Source organism: Poromitra crassiceps (assembly GCF_964638095.1).
Source record: "Poromitra crassiceps genome assembly, chromosome: 7".
NCBI classification, from domain to species: Eukaryota; Metazoa; Chordata; class Actinopteri; order Beryciformes; family Melamphaidae; genus Poromitra; species Poromitra crassiceps.
Window position 1 is genome coordinate 33,640,738 of NC_139628.1, and position 27,393 is coordinate 33,668,130.

The following is a 27,393-nucleotide window of genomic DNA, read 5'->3' on the forward strand; positions in this document are numbered from 1 at the left end:
TTGTGCTCAAGCACAAACTTTTATTTAAAAAAAATGCAATAAGAAACATCACCTTAGACATAATGACATTACATTACATTACATGACACAACATTACCTATGTATCTTGGTATCTCTGTTTCATTTTTCTTGGACACCTTCTGCCTGACAGCATTCATATTTGGCACGGGTCCTGGCAAGGGTCCCGAGCAGACGGTGACAGGGCTGGATTTTTGAATTAGGTAAGCCTAATTAGGGCCGACTAAATGGGCAAACATGGCTAATTAGTGGACAAAATGAGTGAACACAGGTTCAGCACCATGGAGAGCTCCATTTGTTAGCTACTGATGGAGCCCACCTGAGCAGAGTTGCAATCAGCCAGGGGAGTGGACTAGGCTGCATGCCAACTCTGTGAGCGAGGCCTAAATGGCCAGTGATTGAGTGTTCAAACAGGTATTAGAACTAGTTATACTGATTTTTTTTTATGATGACTTTCTCAGAGGTAGCTACAGCCAATCTATCATTTGACTGGAAAAATAAAGAGTTTGGATCTATCAACTATTTGCCATATAAATGTATCTTCATTCAGTACATTAGGATTTCATACTTGATTTTTTTTTTTTTTTATTGTTAATTTTTTAATTAATAACTGAAAAGACAGATTGCTCGAAATATTTTCTCTGAGTCTTGCACTTTCTTCTTCTGTTTCTGAAATATATGCCACATGAGGTCAGTATGTATTATTGTCCGCTCTGGGTAGGACATCACCCCAATTGTTGCTCGCTACTCAGTTATTGGATCATTAGAGTACAAATTTGCTCCAGTCCCTGGTTCTCAGAGGATGTTACTGAAGCTCTTCCACTCAGAGACTCAACTTGCATGTCGAAGATCAGATTTACTGGTAAAACAGCAGACTGGTCACATTTCAGGAAGCTGCGGAATAAATGTATCAGCGTGATCAACAGAAAAGCTAAATCGGATTATGACTTAACCTCTCTTGCTAATACTCACGGAAATGCAGCTGGTTCTTTGGAAAACTGTAAAATCCCTAAAAACCAGGGCCACCTCATCTCTCCCACCGCAGCTTAGCGGTGAGAATGACCTAATTTCAGATACAGTGAATCAAAGATGTGTGATGCTTTTAACCACCGTTTCATAGCATCTATTTGATAGGCTTTCAGCCAATACCGCCCCATCGGGTCATGCTTATGACCCGGTAACTGAGAACTCATCAAATCCCTCCCCTTTTCTTAATAGATTTTCATTTAGACTGGTAAGCGACATTGAGGTCTTTAACACACTTTCACAATTGAACACTAAGAGGTCAAAGGGTGAGGACGACCTTGGTCCGTATCTGCTATTACGCCTTAGTGCTGATTTAATTGCCTCCTCGCTTGCCCACATATTCACCTTAACATTTACAGCCTGGTGAAATCCCAGCTGTGTGGAAAGCGGCACGGGTTGTACCACTGCTCAAAGGGGGTGATCCAAGTGATTTAAATACCGTCCAATATCTAAATGGTGCTGCTTGGCCAAAGGTTCTTGAAACCTCGGTGAATGATCAGTTACGGGCCTTCTTAGAGGCATACGACATTCTCCAACCTCAACAATCAGGGTTCAGACCAGGACACAGCACTGTAAACGCCACATCCCTTGTCATAAATAACCTAGTAAACGGTCTTGACGATCGTCAGCACTGTGCTGCTCTCTCTGTCAACCTCTCAAAAGCGTTCGATACTGTCGACCATGCTATTTTATTGAGTAAACCGTCCTCCATTGGATTAGATGATCTCTCTCTCAGCTGGTTTTCTATCTCTCTGGGAGAATGCAGGCCGCTGTGGCTGATGGTGTTAGAATCTTGTGATTGGTCCAGTTCTATTTACTCTCTATTTAAGTCATATTTGACTCCCCTCTCTGCATTGTAGCATCCATTATTATGCGGATGATTCAATGTTGTATAGTTTTGGCCCCAATCCTGCATTGGCCGCTGCAAGCCTGCCCTTTTTAATCATAAACTTGTCTTAAATTCTGACAGACTAGTAGTGGGTTTATTACGGCAGCGTAGAGTGGGAAAATAAAATATCTTCAGTATCTCGTTATAATGAGACAATTATACTGAGATACTGAAAATATTTTATTTTCCCAGTGTGACAGCTCTACGCTGCCGTAGTTTATATCTCACCTGCACATGTTTTATATTTTGTATTGTGTTTTTTTCTCAGTTTAACCCGTTTACTTTTAAAATGTGCAAATAAACAAAAACAAACAAACAAACAAACAAACAAGACTAAATGGATGCTGTTTTCACGGTCCCCAATTTTCGACAATTGTCTTGGTATTCATACACTCCAAGGTGAGCAAATTGAAATTTGGATGGACACTAAGCTCTATTTTCAGGCCCATGTGGAACACCTTAGCAAAAAGCTGAGGAGAAGACTTCCTGTACAGCAATAAGTCTTGCTTTTCATTCGTCACTAGGAAGTCCATTGTGCAGTCACTAATACCGGTAATCTCTGTTTTTGACTACCGTGATGTCGTGTACATGCATGCTCTGCGTTTTGTAACTGTAGATGGGTTTCTTACACACCACACTACTATACTTTATATGAAAAGGTGGGCTGGCAAGCTTATGTATCTGTCCTCACTTTTAAGTTTTATTGGTACAATTTATCAGACAAGCTCGCAGCAGGCACACGTCAGACTTTTTGTTCCGCGTGTGAATAGCGAATCAGGAAAAACGGCTTTTTCCTTTTACGCTCCTGATAAATGGAACAGGCTCCAAGGACTCTCTAAAACTGGAGTGATTGGTCTCTACACTGTCGAGTCAATCAGACTTGAGTAGCCTACTTCTTGAAGATACGTTGGATGTCTCTTGTTTAAAAAAATATATATATATATATTATCTAATTGTACTGTACTTTTGTTGTTTATGTCTAAATCTGTAACATGGCATCCTTGTAAATGAGAGCTTGCTCTTAAGGGCCTTCCCTGTATAAATAAAGTTTAAATCAAAATAAAAAGTCCAGCTCTAATCCATCACTCAGTCACCAGGAGGAGGCATGGGGGAGAACCTGCAGCGCTGAGCGCATGAGCTGAGCAGAGCAGCCTCCTGTGTGGAGTTAGCACCTCACAGCACGTTAAGACCAACACCAGTCTCCTCTTGCAATTGTGCACGGCTGTCTGGAGAGAGGCGAGGCGAACGTCTGGCCCGGGAGAGTTGTTTGGCGAGCGTTGTTCACACAATCACATTCATAATTCACCGTGCATAATGTACAGTTTAATTCATTACGGAGAGATGAAAGGCTCCCTCGCATCCACACAGCATGCCTCTTCCCTCCTCACCCCATCAAATCAAATGAGTCCTTTAACGTGGGAAAGTCAGCGAGGTTTTCAAATTAACCATCGTTTTGTTAGATCGTACGTTTGCAGAAATGTACAATGCCACATTTTGGAAACGTATTTGTTTTGTTTTGAATTTACGTTGGTTTCCAGACACGTAAAAGGCCAACGTTTTATTCTGGCAATAGATCACACCCATTTCAGTCTGTCCCTCCATTGATCTCTTGGGCAGCACAATAGCACAGTGCCCTTTACCTACCCCTTTATCAGCCTCCCAGGTGCTGCTGCTTATTGGCTTGTTGCCTATAGCCGTGTGTTGACTCCTAGCATTCCTCTGCTGATGGAGACCCTGGATACCAGCAGTGGGTGTGTGCCCCCCCCACATGTGGCTCTGACAGTGCAGGGAGCCTGCAGGTGGCTGATGTACCTGTTGTTCTTCTTATCTTAATCACAACACTCACTAAGCCCCTATGCCTGCTCTCTGCTGTGGCTATATATATATATATATATATATATATATATATATATATATATATATATATACTGTATATGGGTTTGTACATGTTCTGTTAACCTTGACTGACTGCTTACAGGATTACAGTTCAATGTGTTCCAGGAGTTATTTTGTCATTTACCTTTTTGTTGCACCCTCAACCTGCTGCCTCGCCTGCTTCTACCTCAGTTAGTGATTTCCTATATTTCCCAGAATGCCTCTTGGCGGCTGTGGGCAGCACAGGAAGAGTGGAGAGTTTTCCGTCTTCCGTGGCTGCACTGCATTCTAGTCTCTTGAGACTTGTTTGTTGGATAAATTAGGTTCTCCTTCTCTTCTTTGGCTTTCTCCCTGCATTTTAAGGTGGATCTTTCCTTGGCGGGAGTGGAGGCTAGTGATGGGGGGGCTTTCTTGAGTTTTTGAGGGCCTAATTCAGCAAAACATCTGTGATGGGGGGAGGGGGGCACCCACTTTCACCCCCTTACACTCTTTCCCCTTACACCCAGTTTCTACATAGGTGCTCACCCAGATAGCTCCTCTATATTAGGTAGTATATTTGGTAGGCCTGTGAATCTTCACTGGCCTCACGATTTGATTCAATTACGATTCATCTGTCAACGATTCGATTCGATTCCACGATGCATCTCGATACAGCTCCAACGGTATTGCAGCTCCAAGTATCAAATCCTCAATTTTCTGTACTATCACCGCACATGGCTACTTTTTCATCAATTAATACAAGCAGTCAGATAAATATCAAGTCCCCTTTTTTACTTTAAAGTGCTTTAAAATCTGAATGTCAACAGAAATTTAAACATAAACGATTCAACGATTCATCTGTCAACGATTCGATTCACACGACCGCATCGCGATGCATCGATTATACGATAAATTTTGACACCCCTAATATTTGGACTATTTGACTCTACTTACAGTATGTTTACTAATGAAGGCATTTATCACAGTTGAGTAATGCTTTTAAATGTGTTTAAACAGCCACATTTGCCATTGAAATCTGCAGATGCCCCAAACGGCACACCTTCTGTTGTGTGACAGATCAATTTGCTCTGTGATGGTGGAGTATCAAACGGATTTCCCAACACTACAGCTCCAGGTCTCATTCAGTTGGACTGCATTTGTATAGCGCTTTTAGTCTAACACCTACTCATAGCGCTTTACAGTGCACTGCTCACATTCACCCATTCACACTCACATCCATGCAAGGCGCTAACCAGCTCGTCGGGATGCTCAAGGACACTTCGACACACTGCTCGCCCGGAGGAGCCAGCCTTGAACCGAGAACCTTCCGATTCCAAGGCGACAGCTCGACCTCCTGCCGCCCCCATAGACCTTGAGTTGTTCTGTTCCACGCTGCTGAATAATTGAGCAGTCCTCACGCAGGTTGCGGATGAGGGCGCTACATTATGCATGAGTTAAGGAACCCTCCGTCTGAGAAACAACACTATTGACTCAGCAGGCAGCGGCACAATCACCTGATGACACTGACGATAACAGCAACAACATGTCATGGACAACTGCATTGATCAGTCCTGAAGACAAGCCACTCCAAGAGAGGGGGAGTGATCAATCAGAAGACCGGGTTGCAGTCTTGAGTTTGCATTACATTGACCCTTTTTGGTAATGCTTTATATTAAGGTTCTGCATTAATGAATAGGTAATAAGGCCCTTATAAGTCCTTATAATGTGCTTATTAACACTATTATATGTTAATAAGACTATGTGTTAATAATAGCATCATAAAGATGTTTATTGGTAGCTTATAAGACATTTATAAGCACCTTTATTAGTTTTATTAAGGTTAATAAATTGTTTAATATTCATTTATTAGCAGTTAACTATGCACTTATAAACAGTTAATTATGCTTTTTTTGCCATTACCAGATCTAAAGCAAGAAGCTTAAGTGCCTTATTAAGGTTATAAAATCATTGAATACGCACGTATTCACAGTTAACAGTTTATGTGAAAACAAACCAGTTGGCAGCATCAGATGCACCTGACCAATTCCCCCTGCTGCTCCACGCCCTCTGCCGATCTGGGTAGAGTTGTAGACTAGCACATGCTTCCTCTGATACATGTGCAGTCGCCAGACGCCTCTTTTCACCTGACAGTGAGGAGTTTCACAGGCACGACGTAGCGCATGGGAGGATCACGCCATTCCCCCCCAGTTCCCCTCTCTCCCAAACACATGCCCCCTCTCTGACCAGAGGAGGCACTAGTGCAGCGACCACAATGGCCAATCGTGCCTGTATGGACACCCGAGCAAGCAGGAGGTAACACGGGGGGCTCGAACCTGCGACCCTCGTGCCGGTAGGTAGGGAATCTACCGCTGCACTACCCGGAAGCCCATTTACATGACATTACTGACCAGTCTAAATCTCCTGAGAAGCAGTGAGGTCTCAGTGCATCAGAAGCTATACAGATCAATGCACACGAATACACTTATGGAGGCAGTTATACTAATGCTCTACATTCAAACTGTCCGTGCCTCAAAACGGATGAAAGATATCTGCTAACATATTGTATCTATAATATATTGTGTGATGTATCATAATGATATGATGTTTCTTAAGGAGTAACTGTATTAAGAAAGTCAAAAGTGCTGAGTAATGGGATGTGTTTGAGTGCTGAGCATTTCAATGGGGAATTTCCATCAAGCAGTGCACTCAGCATGTAATATAATAGCTGGTGTTTTCTCTGCTGTTTATGGCTCTGGCCAATTTTCGTGGGGATTATGATGTTGTAATGGCTTCTTGTTTACTGGAGATGCTGTCAGAGAGGATTTGTAGGAGCAAATATCATTTTAGTCCTTGTAAATCATCGCCATTCCAGATTCCACCAAAGTTACACAGGCTGTGGGAATTTGTTTTTTGATTGTGTTTTCTGCCTATAGGACGGCATCATTTCCTCCTGTACACAGTAAGTCACCAACATGTTGGATGTATGTTTTTCCCCGGCGCTGCCTGCACTAGACGTGGGCATCGGGAGGAGCTCAATTGAGTACATTGGATTGTCGTTTAATAGGCCAGGCATTTGATCACAAAATTTGGGTCAACCTCTCACTAACTGCGACAAAACCAAACTCAATGGATTTGGTGTGCTCAATATGTTCTAAATGGGAGAAAGAAAGAATTTAGAACATACTGAGGACACAAAATCAATTGAGTTTGGTTTTGTTGCAATTAGTGAGCGGTTAACCCACATTATTACCGCACTATAAATCAATGTGGCACCTTTGGTTCTTTAATTTGTGTATGATGTAAAATGTAGTATAAAAAAAAGGCCTTCCCCCTTCTTTTGAAAATTGGTTGGCCCCAGTCCACAACTCAGTTTAATGCATCCATATCCATAGTCAGTTTGTCCAAAAATGTATTCTTGGTGGTTGTAAGCTAAATGAGCTAGCTAACTCAATTAGCGTTTGCTTGTCACTGGCAAGTAGCAATTAGCAAAATGTACAAGTAGTGCTCCATGTTTAGCAAGGTGGATTGAGGTGAGTGAGTGAAGAGGAGGGTCTTGACTTTCATCACATATATATGACATATATTGACAAGATATATATATTATATATATCATTTCCTCCTGTACACAGTAAGCCGCCAACGTGTTCGATGTATGTTTTTCCCCGGCGCTGCCTGCACTAGACGTGGGCATCGGGAGGAGCTCAATTGAGTACATTGGATTGTCGTTTAATAGGCCAGGCATTTGATCACAAAATGTGGGTCAACCTCTCACCAACTGCGACAAAACCAAACTCAATGGATTTGGTGTGCTCAATATGTTCTAAATGGGAGAAAGAAAGAATTTAGAACATACTGAGGACACAAAATCAATTGAGTTTGGTTTAGTTGCAATTAGTGAGCGGTTAACCCACATTATTACCGCACTATAAATCAATGTGGCACCTTTGGTTCTTTAATTTGATATCAGGAAGAGCATCTTCCGATCCTTAACGTACATGTCCGTACATTTCATTATTACACCTGATTGTTGCCATGTTGCTGGATATTCTAGGGCCGTTTCAATGGCTCCACTTCCTTGTTCACATGACGTGTCTACGAGGCTCTCCTGTCACATGACATGTCTACGAGGCTCTCCTGCTGATAAACAGAGCTTTGTAAGTCATGATTAAGGGACTCATTTGTTTCGCCCACTCCGTCTGCTAAGCTTCAACCTTTCCGAGGCTGGACGGCCTGGGGGGCTCACTCTTACTTTCAGGATGCACCTATTAACAACTCAATGCCTTCCATATGTGCGCTCACGCATGGGGGATTAGTCTCCTATGCCTTTTACATGGGAACCCTCATATAAATTGCAATTGATGCTCTAATTATTCTTTGAGATTTATTTGAGGGATGAGGTTCCGGAGAATGAAAAACAACTGCGGTAATTATCAACGGGTGTAGTTTCTTCTTTCTTGACTTTCAGTGGCTCATGATTGCCAATTATGTCGTAGGCTACACGTGTTTGGTGTGGCACTCTTGTAACGGAACCATTCATATCACTGTATAAGGCAGTCTATCTATATCACATTTTCAATGATCAGTAATCTGACGCTGCCAGATGGATGGTTTTGTTTTCACAAGATTCGCGAGATCATGACATCATGAGATCATGATCTCGCGCAAATCCAGCTGCCTTTGCAAGCTTACTGTAGATAACAACAAAAGGTGTATAAAGACATTGTAATACAGAAGATCATTTTATTCCATCTCCTCTTGTTAAAGAGAATGGTGCAGGTTGGAGACCACATTGCGTTAATATGTGGAAGCAAAAACCATATAGCAATGGTTTTTGTTTTTGTTTTTTTAATCTCACACAACTGCACGTAGACTAGTTTTTGTAACCAGCAGGGGGTACTGTTCCATTTCATGGAACTCCCTGCAGTGATGTCACAGAGATGCGAACTAGTCACTTTTCGGTCACATTTTTCAGCCCAAAATATGAGGATTTCTGAGTGGTTGTATGTCTGCCCTGGTATCTGTCACCTTTTCACTCTCCATAACTTTGCATCCCTGTGTCAGCCCCAGCACAACATTCTCCGCTTGTGATGTCACTCCTGTTGTTATGTCACACGCCCATTTATAGAATGCCACCTTTTCCTCCATATTTATACCCTGGGGGCCTGTGATTGTTTTCTTTTCTTTTTGGGGTATTTTCGTTGTAATCATCAGCTCAAAATGTAAATTCTAACTTTTTTACTACCTGCACCACGCCATTTAAATCTTACATACTGTATATCACAAATATCAAGACATATGGATGCATGTAAAAACTGGGCCTCAGACATCAAAAGCCTGATGCAATGAACACAGATGTCACCAACAGGGAAGCTCATCTATTCATTGAATGATTCATCACAGCATGCAGGTGGACCCAGGAGTGTGAATAGACAAATCATGAGGCTGCAGCCTGAAATAGGAACAGAGAACAGAAGTGGCAGATGCGTTTGCGAGACACAACAGGATCCCTCTGAAGTGGCGGCTCTTGCATTGTGTGTATCCCACAGTCACCAGTGACTGACAGCCAATCAGAGAATTTAACATCTGCAATCAGAAGACACAACTTGCTTGAAATTGATAGGCTAGAGAATTGCAATGATTATCCCCATTGGCTTCTGCCTCAGCGTGAGTGAAATGAGGAAACGCTGCAGATGGAATTACAACAGATGGGTCTTTGGGGGAGGCCAGATTTGGAGTCCGTAAGTGAAATTGAAAAAAACGCCTCCATGCAGAGACTGCAGTCCATAATGAAAGATAATTATCTTCTTGGTCTTGTGCTCGTAATTTTATGGAAGGTCAAAGCTCTTACAAAGTCAAAGTTCTCTGCTTTACAAATTACTTTGCATGTCAGCCTTAATAGTTAACTCACATGATGATTCACTTGTAATAGTGTGCGAAGTCACATTCTTACATTCATTTATGTCAAATGTTGACCCCCCCCTCCCCAATGTTGACAAGTGCATGTGGTATAAAAATAAAAAAATAAAAGGCCTCCCCCCTTCTTTTGAAAAGTGGTTGGCCCCAGTCCACAACTCAGTTTAATGCATCCATAGCCATAGTCAGTTTGTCCAAAAATGTATTGTTGGTGGTTGTAAGCTAAATGAGCTAGCTAACTCAATTAGCGTTCGCTTGTCACTGGCAAGTAGCAATTAGCAAAATGTACAAGTAGTGCTCCATGTTTAGCAAGGTGGATTGAGGTGAGTGAGTCAAGAGGAGGGTCTTGACTTTCATCACATATTCACCTTATGTTCCAACACAGGGGTCAGCCAGTTACTTCCTATTGTGTTGACTCTTCCCGTGACAGTACAGTACTAGTGAGCAGATGAAACAGACGGTGTTTTGAACAGGAAGTCATAACACAACTGGGTCAAGTGGGCGGGGCTACATAAGGTGAATAAGACGCTTAGAGAAAAGTAGTTGTGGCACCCGTTGGAGCACACATTCCACTGGCCATTTTGTCAGGCCTCGTTCACAGAGTTGGCATGCAGCCTCTCCTCTCTCTCTCTCTCCCCAGAGGGCTTTCATAGTCCACTTCCCTGGCTCATTCCAACTCAGCTCAGGTGTGCTCCATCGGTAGCAAACCAATTGAGCTCTCCATGGTGCTGAACCTGTGTTCACTCATTTAGGCCACTAATTAGCCATTTTTGCCCATTTAGTCGCCCTGTCACGTCTGCACGGGTGTTACGACCCAGTCTAGGGTTTAGGCCGCAGCAAGGACGTTCACACAGAAACCAAGATAAATTGTACAAAAATACTTTACTTTGATTAAAATCAATTACAGGGTATGTTCCTTTTCTGGAGTGATGGTACACTTAACACAATTTAACATAAAGACAGACATTACAATTACCTTAACTTAACAGACACCAACCAGAACCAAATACAAACAAACGTGAACATGGGTTTCCATGTGAGCAGACAGATGAGAGTGGAGCCCCTGTCGCCTCCACTCTGCTGTTCAACTGTCCGTCCTCCACATTTGTAGAGGAGCAGTGGCTGATCTTCTCCAATCAGCCACCATCAGCAACAGCCTTGTAGAATGACTTCTCTCCTTGATGAAGCAACCAGCATGCAGACACCTAGAACACAGCCAATCAGTCACACAGCACAAACACACTGACATGCACCAGGCTCCCATCAGTCAGGCATGCAGATGACTGCAGATAAATACCTACATATTATACAGGTTTTCTCATTTATCTGTAAGATGAATTTACCCTGTTCTGTATGGATGACATGACCCGGGGTGATAGTAGCTGCCTGTGATTAGCATGATTACTCCTCCTTTCCACTGAAACTGAAATGTTCAGTATGTTGTGTGCTGTGGGAACGATAAGTGAGATGAAACTATGAAGACTGCTACTTGCAAACAATGATTAAGTTTCAGTGTCTGACCTCGAACATCTGTGGGAATAGCTAGAGTTTTCTGCTGTTTAAAATTAGTCTTTTCAGACAGTCATTTTTCCTGAATGCAGGATGGATTGAAAGCACTAGAAGTACATGTTAAAGTACTTTTTAAGTTAAATGGTTGTGTTCAATCCAATAACTTTACATTAGTAATAATAGCATTCTGTACACCATTGATTTCCCTGTTGGCCTGGCCTGTACAACATGATGTTCAATTCGGGGTGAAGAAGTTATTTCAGTAGCAATAATTCTTAATGGGAGATGAACGCTCCTGTGCGGGGCTGGATGAGGGATGAGACACTCCATTAAGTGAAACTCACAGTCTCTTCCCATTACTGCTGAAACAGCTACAGAGAGCCTATCAATATCCCCAGCTGATTTCTGATCTCGCCTGTCTTCTTTCTCATTTGCAGTTGATTTGCCCTTATCCGAAACAATGTTAAAAAGAAAATTAAAACTGAAGGCTCAAGTCAGGCAATTATCTTTGATAAAACAAATTGAAAATGTAATCTTGGTTTGGGGATGGATTAACTCGGAGCGCACGAAAGGCCAACACTTAATTAAAGAAAGTGAAACAATAGAACAATACAATTGATGTTTTTTTTGTTTTTTTTTTAACTTTGAATAAGTCTCTTTATCTGGCTGAGGTCATTTTGAGGGACCTTGCATTCTTCTTCTTCAGTACACACCCTGTTCCTCTTGTCCTGGCTTGTCCTGGCTGCAGGAAGAGAGAAGGACAGCAGAGGCTATAGAGTATCGCAGGGGTCACGTATTTTTGTAGTCGGAACGCGGAAGTCCCAGACTTCCGGGTTCTTCATTGTTTCTGCCTATGGGATTTTTGAATGGGTTTTTGGCGCGATGCTTCAAATAAGGTCTGTGGGCAACGCAAGCTTATTCAAACGCGAACCTGTGTTCAGCGAGATAATTTTCACACACGAGGACCACTTTCATGAATTTTGAAGCGTAAATGCAAGTAAAAAGCTCATGCTAATGTAACGGCGTTGTGTAGGTGGTACTTGCAGCAACCCATGTTAAGGGCTTGTCCAGGGGTGGGATACGAACCGCCGATCTTCGGCTTGAGAGTCCGACATGTTAACCGCAACACCAAGAGAGCTAGCCCCCTTGGCGGAGCTGATTGACATGCCTTTATACTGGGGAGTGAGTTTAACCAATCCACTCGCTACCACTCGGGACTCACGAGGAATCCGCGCCGATTCACCTCGGTTACACTAAGCTATTCCAGAACTACACACAGTGTCGCATAGGCTTCCACATCACGTCACCACAGCCAAATTCAACCTGTAGTGTTGTTGATGTGTGCGCTGCTGTGCACTGATTACCCCGGCCTGTCTGAACCAGGTGAGGATAAGAGAATTTCCGTGCTCGTCCTTTGAAGTGATGACGTTATTGACGTAAAATATCCCCGTCGACTCAACAGTGTAGTCTCATTTAGCCGTTTGCTAGCTAGCCGCCCTTTTAACGGCACGTAAAAGCTTCAAAACTCCTAAAAGTGGTCCTCATGTGTGAAGATGATCCTGCTGAACACTGGGTCGCCTTTGAATAAGCTTGCGTTAACCACACGACCTCATTTGAAGCATCGCGCCAAAAACCCATTCAAAAATCCCATAGGCAGAAGTGTTAGCATCGATGTTTTCCGGACTCATTCCTGCGGCTCTCTATTAGAGGACGAGGAAGGTGCTGCAATGGAGCTGTCTGTTTGTGGGCGACAGAGAGGAGAGCTCTCTGGCAGCTGGAGCATATTAATGCCGTTCAAACTGTTTTTGCAGAGATGACATCTCACCGATGGGGGTCGCCCCCGCGTCCGCGTGTCTCTCAAAGCTTTGTTCACGTGAAAAACAAGCCATCTCACGGCAGTATCAAAGACGATGGGATTCAAGCAAGACGGCCAAACCTCAACTCACTTCCTGTCATTTTGTCACGTGGGTTTTGCCCCATGGTTTTCCACGGACACGCCCACTTAGGAGACTTTCGGCAGGTCTGAGTCAATGGTTGACCACGCCCATTTAGGAGACTTGCTGCTACCATTTGTTAGAATTGGCGGAGCCTGCGCTGACCCATCTATAGTAATCTAATATCTATGGCATTATAATGCTGTTCACATCGACTATGGAAACACATGACTTTGAACAGCAATGCACATAAACATGCTTTGTTAAAAAAAAACTGTAGGAAGCTGGTAGAGAGACGACACTGTGAATTTACAGTTTTCTCTAAATTGTGTCCAATTATGATACAATTCTTTCTACTGTATTTTGAATAAATTCAGTACATATCAGTTTGTTTAGTTCAACATTGCAGGGCATCGCTAAAATATGCTGTTTTGTCTCTGTCAGTGTCTGTATTCATGCGCCGTAGTGCATAATAGACAACCTTTTTGCCTTTTTAGTTCAGCAGTCAATATCGGAGATTAAAAATAAATTGATAATAGTGTTTCAGAGGCTTTGTTTGCCACTGATGTCAAGAGTAAATTTTGAGTGGAAATCTCTGAATCTGTGAATTTTTTTTACATGAAAATTGTCAAAATAAAAGATATTGAATATCAGCACAAAATACCTCAATGCAAAAAAAGATCAGCCTTCAAAACCCATTATCGAATCCTAAATCCCACAGCATGAATTTTAACATTATGTGATGTTGAGCGGGGAATTGTGCTGCTGTAGCCTAGCTGCTGCAACATGGTGCTTATGAATGGGACGTTGAATCCTGCAGTTTGAATTTACATTGACGACAAAAGTCGTAATCTGTCGAAGATAAGTCTGGTTCAACAGGGTAGACTTGCTGCTTTACTTGGTATTTTACATTTGATCTATATCCATACAGTATCTACTGTTATTCTGTAGTCTTTTGCATACAACATAATTGCGTTATGAGATGAGAAATGACATCTCCTCGTCTCCTCTGCCTCCTCACTCCCTGCACAATCACCGTCACCAAATTCATACACTCCTTCAAGCTTTGAGTAACAGGCTATGATTACAATTATTAAATGGATTCTACAAAGAACCCTTGCCTTGGAAAATAACTCATATGTTTGATCGGATTTGAAAAGCCCCAATTGGTTTTGCAACAGATTTGTGATGTAGAGGAGTCAATCTTAGCCTTGCCGTTTGCCTTTATGAGCACAAGCCTTCCCCCAGGCTGTGCATGCTCACCGGAGCAAACAAAACAATAAAAGTGACTTAAAGGTGTTTTACGGGTCTGACTGTCAGTCTGCACCTCAGCTAAGCCTGTTCTTCTCTCTGAACACAAGATAATACAAGTGATGCAACCTAATTATTAAGAAAAGTAACCTTTTTAATATAGTCACAACCTCATGATATATTATATTTACGTTATATTTTAGCATAGTGGACAAATCACAAGAGTGATTGTACAAAAACTGAAATATTGTTACCCAGTAAGCAGGTTCACACAAACACAACCGGATGCAATAATAGCCTTATTTGTATCATGCATAATAATTCCATTGCATGTGATGCTCACACTGGAGTGCATTGCATTTTCCCTAGCGTTGGATTTTGATGTTTCTTCTGCCAGGTTAGAGTGTTGAATTCACATCTCTCATTCAGTCCAGGGCTGTTGTCAAGGTCTCTGTATAATAGACTTCACATGATGTGGACAGTGTGTACTGTTCAGTGTGTACCAGTGTACCACGTGTGTAGAGCAACAACAACAAGCTGCTATTCAAGGTTACTGCACCTTTGGACATCATGACAACGTGACATCATGTACTTGATTTACCAAAGCGCTAAACTATGCATTTGTAGGGCTGGGTGATATGGACAAAATCAAACATCATAATATTTTGGACCAAATACCTCAATATTAATATTGTGATCATATGGTAGGGATGATCATTGGTGCTTTCACAAAATATTTACACATTGAGATTGATTTTGATAATGATCAGTAATAACGAAGTGGGTAAAGACAAATAAGAGAGCAGCTAACAGGTAAGTTCAGAAAATGACATCAATTTACTGTAATGCAGCCTTTAAAAGCAGGAAAAGACAACACTTATGCCATATCATGTTCAGGCCTGCATGGAGTGGACAAGGAATTAGTATTCCAGATCCTCTCACAATTGCATAAAGGCTATTTCATGAAGTATAACCCCTCCCTAATTGTCTAGGAATGTGAGATGGCACCTGATTCCTGATTGCCCCGCAGCACAGGAACAGGTCTCATTAGAACCCATGCTCTTCTAGCCTCATGTGATTGGCTGCATGATTCTCAGGCACCATATAGGTGTGACTTGTAATGTGTTCTGTATACCCTGAAGAAGGCAGCTTGCTGCCAAAACGTTGGTTTCCTTTTCTCTGTGTCCTCAATAAATATTGGCACTTTGACTATAGTGTGTGCGGCTACATCTCTGTCTCTCATGAGACTAAAAAACCTCAGTTTGTTCTCCCGTGGACCAGCACCACTACAAGGACTTGGTGTGCGTAGCACTCTTCTGCACAGGCCTGGAGTTAAGTCATTTTTAGGGCAAGGCGGCAGGGCACTTTGGCCTTTGATAAATGCAAATTTATTTTGGCATCGCGGCCAAAATGTAGGGCACCAAGGCCAAAACCAATGGTTATTAAAATCCTTTTTTCAGTCATTTTTCCTCCACAAAATATTCTAATAGAGAACCTAAGCGCTGCAGTGTGATACAGCACATAATATAAGCTGGCTCAGACTGCAAAGTTATACTTACATGTCCAGTAACATATCGAGGTTATATCGATATATCGACATATCGATATCGAATCACAAAATATCAATATATTCCCCAGCCCTATGCATTTGGTGTATATTTGCCATAGGTCAGAAGTGGGGAAGGTGGGGAAAGTGAAAAGGCAGCGCTTGCCCCTCCCTCATTACCACCACTGAGGTGCCCTTGAGCAAGGTCCTTAACCCCAACCGCTCCAGTGGAGCTGCTCAGTGGCCAGCAGATCAGACTGTGGCTGTACTGGTCAGCTTCCAGGTATGAATGTGTGTGAATGTGAACAGGGCGCTCCTGAAAAAGAGAGCATTGCTCTCAGTGAGACTCCCCCTGTATAAATAGGTAAAAAAAAAAAAAAAAAAAAAAAACGTATGCTCAGGGTATTATTGCAGTAGGGGTGCATCTTAAATGCTCCTTTAAAAAAGTTGAAAAAGAAAGTTCAAGTGAAGAGCAAGTGTGAGGAAAAAGCTCGCTCTGTTTCCCGCTGAGTTGTTTTCACTTTCTCATTGGAGCCGTTTGACAGGCGAGCTAAGCAGTGATCAGAGCCAGCGCTTTGTGCTGCCCGGCTCAGCTGTGAGTGTTGGTGAACAGCAGCAGAGCGACCCTCCATCATCCAATATGACAACTACACTGCCATGTATTGACTGGCTGAAGTAAACAGCTGAGATCCTTCATCATCACACGTTGTGAATGTAAATTGAGGAGTGCTGATGCAGTGAGGCTGCTTCAGCAAACTCCATCGTCTGTGACTCCACCATCACTGCAAATCCCCATATCAAGTATTACTGCTGCGCAGTGCGCATCGTCTAACCGTATGATGTGTGTGATGTCTCACGGAAGATTCACTGTCAAGTTCAATGCACTATACAAGCTTTTAAAAGGCTTTTTAAAAAGCTCATATGTTAGTGCTATGGTCAAGGACATCCAGTCAACCTTTTTTGAACATAAACAACTCTCTCCCCAAGGCAGAAAAAGTGGACTATAATGTCTCAAAACCTGATATGACGAAAAAACAGCAGAGGTCTGTTCAATAAACAATGAATGCGACGGTGATTTTGTTGCAGGTTTTATATCAAATTATCTCTTTTTTAGGCTTGCCCCCCCCAACCCAAACACACTTATCATCTTTTTCATTTCATCTCAATTCGATGAATATGGAGTAGCTGCAGATTTGATAACATGCCAGGATCAGGTCTTATTTCTCTGCTTTCTGGCATTAGGAGAAAGTTGTTCATCTTCACAAATATTGATCGGAATGTATCAGATTGCCTACAGTATACCAATTCTTAAATTGAGTGCTTTTATCATTTATGGCTTAAGATGTTGAAAGTGATTGCACCTTGTGGAAATTTGTGGGTATAGGGTCCGATTGTGCACACACCTGTACCGCTTAGTTCAACACCTGGGTGTGATTTTTTTCTCAAGGGCAACTCAACTGCCAAATAGCTCACTTGGGATCTTAGGCTACAAACCCAGCTTCCATCGCTCTCAGAGCCTTTGGAGTCTAGCAGTAAATTGAAGCCGATGACTGGTGTGACCACAAGACTCCCTTGAGGCTTCCACCAAATTTCACCAATTGAATGATCTCAGTGAGGTGACTGCTTTTGAGTATTAAGTTATCCTTTATTGTCCCCATGGGGGAATTCATCCTCTGCATTTGAAACATGCAAACTCGACACAGAAAGGACCTGGGACGGACCGGGGTTTGAACCTGGAACTTTTTTGCTGCGAGGCAACGGTGCTAACCACTGGGCCACCATGAGTGGAACGTAATGAAGCAGGTGCCATGGATGTGACTTGAGATTTGTGTAGCCTATCTAGATTGGACCGGACGGCACACCTCAGTGTTACTGGCCTAATTTTAGTTGTTAAAATATGTTGTGTTGCAAAGTTATAAAAATATGTACAGTATAAATAATCATGATGATCATGAAAATTACACATTAGAGTGCATCAGACCCTGGACCTCATGTTGTCTTTTGACAGATAGATTCACACATATTTACATAATTGCGTCCTGTTAAAGCTGTTCGTTGCTCGTGCAACTATAAGCATTCAGCATACCTCAACTATGTTAACTATGTATTTTCATTACCTTTAACGGACAAAAGGGGAATGTGACGACTGCCTGAGAAAAGCAGTTCTGCCAAAGTCCACCCGCTCAAAGAAAACGCAATACAGCCAAGTCACATTTTGACATGATGTCATCAATCATCGCAGCCATATTGTTGACTTTAGTGACTAAGGCCATGTTCAGACTAGGAGGCCAAATCTGATTTGTGAACTTTAGTGACCTATTAATGACTTCATCCAGATTGGTTTTTTGAGTCTGGACGCTCCAAGTCTGATTTGTGTCACTTGTCCCAAACCACATATGGAGGTAGTTTCCAATCTGCTTTCGACTGATGTGACTTGAGTGCGGACGCGCAGATCCACCAAATCTGATTTGAACGTCACTCGCAACTCGTCATCAAATGCTTCTGCGCAGGAAAACCACATCACCAAAGTATGTATTTACTGATGCCCACGTCGTTACCATAGCAACCTATGCAGATAGGCTGTTTAGGTCTGGACACACAGATCCGACTTGAGAATCAGATTTGTGGCAGTGCGGACACACTCCCAAATCAGATTTGGGAAACCAAGATAATAATCAATCATCATTAATCAAGATAATGATGATTAATGACTTTATCAGCAAATCGGATTTGCCCGTAATGTGAACATGGCCAGAGTAATGGCTAGAAACAGTATTGTTAACTACTTCCGGTCCGGGGCAATTTAACCCCTAGAAATGTGTGTTCCGGGCCGGTGTGTCTTTGTTTTGCCCTCAGTGTGTTGTTGTTGTTGTTCTGGGGGGAAAGCACTTAATAAGTGACAAGCAGAGTAACGTATAGCCTGACAACTTCGTTGTCGAATCAATGGACGCTTGTTGTGGTTTGAGATAATAAGCTCAGATGAACGTGATTCCCGTTCCTAATGAGGCGACTATGGTAGCTTCACTTCTTTGATATCCTGAGAAATGTTTGACCATTCTGTGCACAACTTTGTTTCCCCTAAATAATGTGTTTTCCCTGGCGGGGTGCTGGCCTTGATTTCAAGCCAGGGAAGAAAACAACAAATTCATCACAAAAAAGAGGAGAGCAAGAAAAGTGGATTGTTTTCCCAGCGCTGCTCTTTCAGAGAGAGTACGGAGCGGAAGGTGAATTTTGGAAAGTCGGACATCTCAGCGCTTGGCAAAGTAATCGCTGAGTCACTGATGTTGATCCAAGTCAAACCCCTGCAGTGCAGATATGTTCTGGTCGTTTTGCACTCGCCATCTTGTCTTGCGGCGATCCGATCCGTTTCAGTGGACTTGTTGTGGTCAAAATTGGTCGTGATAAACTGCAGCTTTTAAATGCTTCTTGTACGTTTTAGTTGGGTAGAAATTGATCCTCCAATTCATTAATTTGGGCATTAATTGCTTTAATTTGATTGTGTACAGTGACAATGATGATTAGGATGAGAGGGGGATGACAGATGTTTTTTTTTAAATAGTAAACAACTCCACAACAAAATGAATGACTAAAGTTTAGTATTTCAGCACTAAGCCTTCATCAGCCTGATGACATAACACAAGGATCTGGGGCCAAATTCAAACCCAGTATGCCCCACACTGTTGTTTCTGTCTGACTTCAGGGGCTAATGTGCAGCCCCATACCTTGCCCTTAGCAAAGCCTATAAACCTCCAAAAGAACATTGGGGGAACAGCACAGATGAGTGATTCATCGCAGCATGACCTTCTCGAGAAAACCATTTTCTGTAACGCTCAAGTCCTGTTGACTATATTTTTTTCTTTGTTTTTGACAGTGGGAGAAGCAAAGTGAACCTTTTGGCTGGCAGAAGAGTCTGATTTACTTAAATATCAGCATGAGTACTACTAGCCAGAATAGAGACATGTTTTCATTGTACTGTACTACAGATGTTACCTGTTTCAAAATACCCTATTGCCGCAAAAGTACTGCCGCGGTGGTCGTGGTCATGTTTGGAATTTCTTTCCCATTTGTTTGCACCAATAAGAGTCCAAAGAATCCACGGATTCCAATGGTATTAGTCTGATCACTCTACGACCAAAACTCACTGAACTAGGAGCCGAGGAAAAATACTTACTGCTGCGACAGACGGCGGCAATAGGGTACTTTGTAACAGGTGTCTGATTGTTAAACCCATTCATGGGTCACTGCTTGTGAGGGATAAATAAATAATTGCCTGCATTTATCTTCCATCAACCTCTTTCCACCCCCAATATTCCAGATTGGGATATTGTATTTTCTTGTTGTTTTTGCCCATAAATCTCCAGTGACTACTAACAGCGATTGGAACAACAGCAGATGGAGTCGTAACCCGTTACAAATGGCTTTTGGCTGAGCAGATGCAGCCACAGCAGAAAGTAAGAGGAAAACAAGAGTTTGGTGGAGGAGAATTCACTTTCACCTCCTTCTTGCCCCCAGGCTCTGGGGGATATTAGATTATGAGGCAGCCAGACCGAACATCCTGCTGTGCTGAAAGGTCGCCGACACCCTCGAACCCGTTCCTTTTTGCCACCATCGCTCGCTGCATCCTCATTGATTTCACAGTCCAACTCCAGACTACCGAATGCACAGTCTTGCCTTTCTAAAACTTCTGTGCCGACCGACAGCCGCCTACTTTGGTTCGTCGGCAACAATTTGTCTCCTAGCAACCGAGTATGAGCGATTTGGTAGATATCAATCTGTTCGAGATTTTTTCACTTTTTCTACTAATTAAGACGCATTGGCTGCTCACTCAGAGCGCACGAGACAGATTGAGTCGAGAAATGGTATTTCGCTGCCTGTGCATAACTCTTAAGGATTTCTCTTTCTCAGGTGGATTTAAGTAGCATCTGTTGAAATGTAATTTGTTGAAAGGTAATACAGCCAGGCGTAATAGAGAAAACACTCTGACTACATGATTGCTCTGTTGACATTGTTATGAAGTGAAACGTCAAGGAAATGTCACAAATGACCAGATGACAAAATTCAAATTGATTGATACCGGCAGATCGTGTGGTTTCCAAACTTTAGTCTCTCGTTGTCACGGTCTCTGTACTGTGCCATTTTCACAAAAGAACTCTTGGCTAAACCCTATGACAGCTATAAGAAGCACATTTGCATTTTCACGATGCTCCATTTGTTGTTGCAGCATCACAGCAGCCACGGTGTTTGGTTTGATGTTGCAGCATCACAGCAGCCATTGTTCTGTTTGTTGTTGCAGCAGAAGTTTACTTCAGATTTCTTCAACTTTTATTTTGTATGACAGCAGACAACTTAAGCGGAGGAAAGATGTACTGCACTTTGTACAATCAAATCCCCCCCCCCCCCCCCCCCCAAAAAAAAACAGCAAAAAAATAAATATACAGAAACAGAGAGGTAGTTTCTTCAAAATCAATGCTTTTAGGTTTTGCTCTTAAATATTCAGTTGTTTATGGCCACTGTGGATGTGTTTCATACATCATTTTTAAATGACTAGCTTATAGACTGAAGCATCAGCACTTGGCCTTCCGGGGCAGTCTCACACGTCGGAGATCATTAGGCGTGACGAGACATGATCCAGAGCCTGAGCTGTGCCTAGCTCCCCTGCGTTAGCTGTGCCTAGCTCCCCTGTGTTATCTGTGCCTAGCTCCCCTGTGTTAGCTGTGCCTAGCTCCCCTACGTTAGCTGTGCCTAGCTCCCCTGCGTTAGCTGTGCCTAGCTCCCCTGCGTTAGCTGTGCCTAGCTCCCCTGCAGTAGCTGTGCCTAGCTCCCCTGCGGCAGCTGTGCCTAGCTCCCCTGCATTAGCTGTGCCTAGCTCCCCTGCGTTAGCTGTGCCTAGCTCCCCTGCGTTAGCTGTGCCTAGCTCCCCTGCGGTAGCTGTGCTTAGTAGCTCCCCTGTGTTAGCTGTGCCTAGCTCCCCTGCATTAGCTGTGCCTAGCTCCCCTGTGTTATGCATTACCATGATTAGCAAGAGATGCTACCACCTGTCGTGTTGGCCGTATCAATACACACACAGCATCCAAATTATGTGCAGAACTCAGCCAGCCTGTTAGTGATGCTGCTCGTATCTTCCATTCATTCTGAGCATTTTAGCACCCGGATCGCCAGGATAAAATGCCGGTATTGTACGTTTCAGCATTCCACAGATATGTAGAATATGAATATTTCTGAACCAAAACACAGTGCACATCGTGTTTCTAGATATGTGAATATTAACATTATACATGTCATATAGAGTCTGCTAATTGAAAGAGCGCCGGGGTGGATCATAGCGGCTGTAAACACTTGCCTTTCACATCCGAGGGCCGTGTTCAATTCCCAGTCATGATCACAGCGCTTCCAAAGTCTATATTTCAAACGTGAGTCACTTACGCCTAAAGCTGAAAACATACTTGTGCGTCAGCCTCGACTTGGAGCCTGGCCGGCGGCAGCTAGTCCCATATAGGGGTCGCACTGGAGTCCCCAGCAAAATGAGTAAATTAAATGATTTCACTAGGATTTCAATGACTAGAAGTTAGCTAAAGGAGAGAATGTAGTGCATATACTTGGTAATAGCTTTCACTCACTCCTGTTATTTCCCCATCTACATTATTTTATACTCGCGCTGTTCGCGTCAGCTGCGTCGAGTCACATTTTCGAGGAGCTCCATGCAGGCATGCATGCATTGAGATTGTAGGTACAGACATAAAATGCCACTTTGGAGACGTTTTGTTTCAAATTGACGTTAATATTCTACATATCCTTGGTTTGCAGACACGTACATGCCAACGTTTTACTCTGGGACTCGGTTGCAGCCATTTTGGAGTCCGTTACAGCAGAGTCACTCAAATGTGTAAAAGCAGACATAGCAAGCCAAGAAAAAGAGAAGAGTTTAAATTGTATCCATTGATTGAAAACTGTGGTTTCGGATTATCATCTACAAGCAAGTATAAGTGTGCAAGTGTGTATCCCAGCATCAGCATCTTTTTTTTCTGATTGTTTCCAGTTAGCTCCGCCTCTCCTTGTGCATGGATAGAGAGCTTGATCAATGATGATATACTACAAAGCATTACAGAACACTTCAGTAATGGTAATGAAATAACCGTGACACTAATGTGAGAGGAACGCCTGTGAGAAGCTTGTAATTGTGATGGAAGTGCATGTGAGGCACCCAGCAGGTGTTTCAGGGTGTGTGTAGCCTACTGGTGAGAGTCTGAATTACAACAGGGCAATGGCAGTCATGGACATACAGTAGACTTTTTTCTTCACTTGGATATTTCCTTGAAATGTCATATGGCTGACAGATTGTCGTGGTCACGGCGGCACAGTAGCCCTAAAAGGACTTTTTCCACGATTTGCAGAGGATCTTCTGGAAGGCGCGTCGGAAATCCTGGTTGAAGATGGTGTAGATGGCGGGGTTGAGGGAGCTGTTGCAGTAGCCAATCCAGAAGAAGAACTTAAAGAGCGGCTCGGGGATCTTGCAGGCCTCCCGGCACACCCCGTACAGGCTGTAGCTGAAGAAAAAGGGGAACCAGCACACCACAAACACCCCCATGACCACAGCCAGGACAAAGGTGAACCTCTTTTCCCTGGCCTGGGAGACCTTCTTCCTGGAAGCTGAGCTTCTGCGCCGTCTCCTCCGGGAGGCAAAGAGGTCCATGGACTTGTTGCTGGCTCTGGACAGGCGGCTGGACTGTTTGGAGATGGAGCTGTTCTTCCGGCTCACCCTCTTGGCTCTCTTGGAGTTGCGGGCATGGGGCTTGTGACCTTTGCCCTCCGAGGTGGAGCTCTCCTCCAGGTCCACCTCCTCCTCCGTATGCGGCTGCCCCGGGGTGACGGCGTGCTGGTTTGGCGGGCCGGTGGGCGTAGGCGGGCACTGACAGTGGCCGTTCTCCCTCTTGCCGTGGAAAGGGGAGGTGGTTTTGCTCAGACCGTTTTCCGTTTGGGTGGCGCCATCATCTGGTCTGCGCTCCTTTCCCGACATGCTCCTGGTTCTGGTTTTGGCCACCTGGTATATTCTGATGTACACCAGGATCATGATTACGCATGGAGCGAAGAAGGATGCGATGCTGGAGGAGAGGATGTACCAAGTGTCATCGTTCAGTTCACATTGTGGCTGAGAGCTGATGTCAGTATTGCTGTCAATAGATATCAACGGCGGAGAGGATATGCAGGCGGATATAAGCCACACAATTGCGATGATGCACTTGACACGTTTAGGAGTCCGCTTGAGGTTGTACTCTACAGCTTGCGTAACGGACCAATAGCGGTCCAAGCTTATTGCGCACAGATGAACAATGGATGAAGTGCAGAACAAGACGTCCAAAGCCAGGTAAATGCCACACCAAACTTTCCCGAAATACCAGTAGCCCATGAGTTCGTTTGCCAGAGAAAACGGCATCACCAAAGTGGCGACCAGGATGTCTGCGGTGGCCAAAGAGACCAGAAAAAGGTTCTGGGGAGCTTTTAGCGCCCTGCTCGTCAGCACGGCTATAACCACCAGTACGTTTCCAACAACGGTAAACAGGATGAGAAAACTTACAAGAGCAGCAATGCCAGCTATTGCTGCTAAGGAGTATCCACTGTCCAGGCTCCAGGACGCATTGAGATGGATCACCGTGAACGCGTCCATTCCGCTGGCGTTAAACGAATCCATCCCGATATTCTGCACTTTAAATAGATCCCGGAGTGGCTGGGTCTTGGCATGTATTCAAAGTCACCCCTCTCACGACAGCAGAGTGCATCAAAAACGATCAGCTCCTCGCCGGTAAACGCCAATAGTCATACTGTTTGCGCGCCGTGAAACTGCGCGCACGCATGTGTCAATTGCTTTCTGCTCAATTAAATGGCAAGTCAGCCTAACTGGAGGTCGAAACCCGCCTGTTCGAGCGGGGTTGAAAGTAACCCAAAGAAGAAAACAATAGATGTTTCCGTGTAGTCTACTCCTGCGGGCTGCGCGGCTCCTGTGTGTCCGCGCGTCCAGCCGCTGCTCTCTCTCTCTCTCTCCTCCAGCATAGTGCGCTCTGCCTCTTGATGCCCGGTGCGCTGTTCTCTCAAACTCACCCCTGTCTGCCGCGCCCCGCCCCCGGCACACAGCATTATGTTCCATCTCAATGTGGGAATATGATATGGCTCCGGCTCTATACTTGAATCAATAATGCAGGACCCCCCCTCCCCCTATAGTTTGATTATCTCAATGTGTTCTTTTATGTTATATAAAGTTAATAAAATGAACAAATATGATGGATACTTGTTTATATCCACAAGTTGAGGCTTAATTAGTGTGAGGGGGAAGCCTTGAAGTAGCTAAATGTGCAGGGAGATTTAAGAGAGTGTCAAGCATCTGCAGCACTTTGGCAGGGATTTTATAGGCAAACACACTGGAGGTCAGTATTGGTACTGGACTAAAGACTGGCTCTAAACTGTCCAAGGTTGTCACTCTAACCGTAGCCTATAGCTTTATGTGACAGAACAGAAGTGAGAGACGTCAGGCTATTAGTTCAGGTCACAGCAGTTACAATTGAGAATAAGTGCAAGGACACATAATGTGTTGACAAAACACTACAGACTTTATTGAAGGGCTATCAGTTCTCCTCTGGATGAGTGTGTGTGTGTGTGTGTGTGTGTGTGTGTGTGTGTGTGTGTGTGTGTGTGTGTGTGTGTGTGTGTGTGTGTGTGTGTGTGTGTGTGTGTGTGTGTGTGAGAGAGAGAGAGAGAGAGAGAGAGAGAGATGAATGTGAGAGAGGATGGAGGAGATTGGAGAAATTGAAGGACATGAAGTTTGAGGCTCGTTTGGGATTTGGGGGTTCAGTTCATCAGTGGAGAGAGGCAGGCCGCACGCGCGCGCGCACACCATAGATAGACTGTATAATAAAGGGGCGCGCGCGCACGCGCACACACACACACACACGCGCACAATAGCTATACATTCCAGGTCACTGAATTACATAGGCATTCATGAAATATTGATTGATATTCAAGTCACAGGAAAAGACTGCTAATCTTGGCTGGTGTTCATTATCTTGCACAGAGACTTGGGTGTGAATGTGGCCTACATTACACAGTTACAGTAGGCTATACATTATGTTATAATGTATGTGAAGGAGAAAGCCCTGTTATCCCGTGTGAACATGATACACAGTGTAGTGTATCCTGTTCACACGGGATAAAGAGAATCATGGAAGTATTATCTTTGATCTTCATCTTTGAAGTATCAAATTATGTTGTCATTCAATCCATGCCCAAAACTTTCTTAAATGCAATGTCTCTCCTCCGTGAGTCGAAAGGCATGCATGCATACATGCAGTGACTTAGAGCTGCAACGATTAATCGATTAGTTGATCGACAGAAAAATAATCAACAACTATTTTGATAATCGATTAATCGTTTTGAGTAATTTTTTAAGAAAAAAGGTCAAAATTATCTGATTCGAGCTTCTTAAATGTTCTGGTTTCTTTACTCCTCTATGACAGTAAACTAAATATCTTTGGGTTGTGGACAAAACAAGACATTACAGGATGCATCTTGGGCTTTGGGAAACATTGATGGACATTTTTTCACCATTTTCTGACATTTTATAGACCAAACAACTAATCGATTAATCGAGAAAATAATCGACAGATTAATCGATAATGAAAATAATCGTTAGTTGCAGTCCTACAGTGACTATACCCTGCATACATTTAGACTCACGGATATAAATCTTACTAATATAATAGGGTGGCAGATAAGATCCAGTGAAAAGTTTTTTTTTCTTCAGTTTTCCCCGTTTAATAATGATGTTACAATGTGAAGGGTCACTCGGGCAACTTGAGCGGTGTGTGTCTGTGTGTGTGGACATCATCACTGATAACATCACTCACTGAGGATATCACCCGTGCGTAGAATTGGTGATGTCGAGTTGCCCGAGTTGCACCGGTCCTACTTATAGCCGACTGACACACAGCACAATGTTTATGACATCAAAGACATCACAATTGCTCGAGTGACATCACTGATGACATGCCAGCCAGATGATGTCACAATCTCGATGAAAGACACAAGTATTTGACAAGTACATTTTGTCAAAACAAATAAACAATTATATATTTTTTAATAACAATATACCATCACTCAAACAGAGGAACTGAGAGACATTTTCTACTGCTTCTGACCAGAATACAAATTTCTTTCTCACCCACAACAGCACCATGAATCCCCTATATGGCCCATGGGGGACACTAGTCACATTCGTGCATGAATATGTAACAGTAGCCAGCAGTTAGTAAACCCACTCTCCCAGCCCTCAAGAGATGCTCTAGCGACACACACACTACGGCTGTGGGTTTTAGCCTCCTTGCTGGAGTGTCCGAGTCCCTCCCAAGCCTGAGGTTCCCGAGGTGTGGGGGGACTAGCCTATACATCGCAGGTTAAAACAATATATA

At 43.4% G+C, this 27,393-nt stretch overlaps 1 protein-coding gene across 1 annotated transcript; it reads right to left on the reverse strand.

The window, feature by feature from the left end:
• Positions 1-23,303: 23,303 nt before the first annotated feature.
• LOC310779925 (alpha-2 adrenergic receptor-like) lies at positions 23,304-24,626 on the reverse strand (the record flags this gene model as incomplete). Its single annotated transcript, XM_083640444.1, has 1 exon — positions 23,304-24,626. The coding sequence occupies one exon, from the start codon at positions 24,624-24,626 to the stop codon at positions 23,304-23,306; it is 1,323 nt and encodes a 440-aa protein (XP_083496570.1).
• Between the last annotated feature and the right edge of the window lie 2,767 nt (positions 24,627-27,393).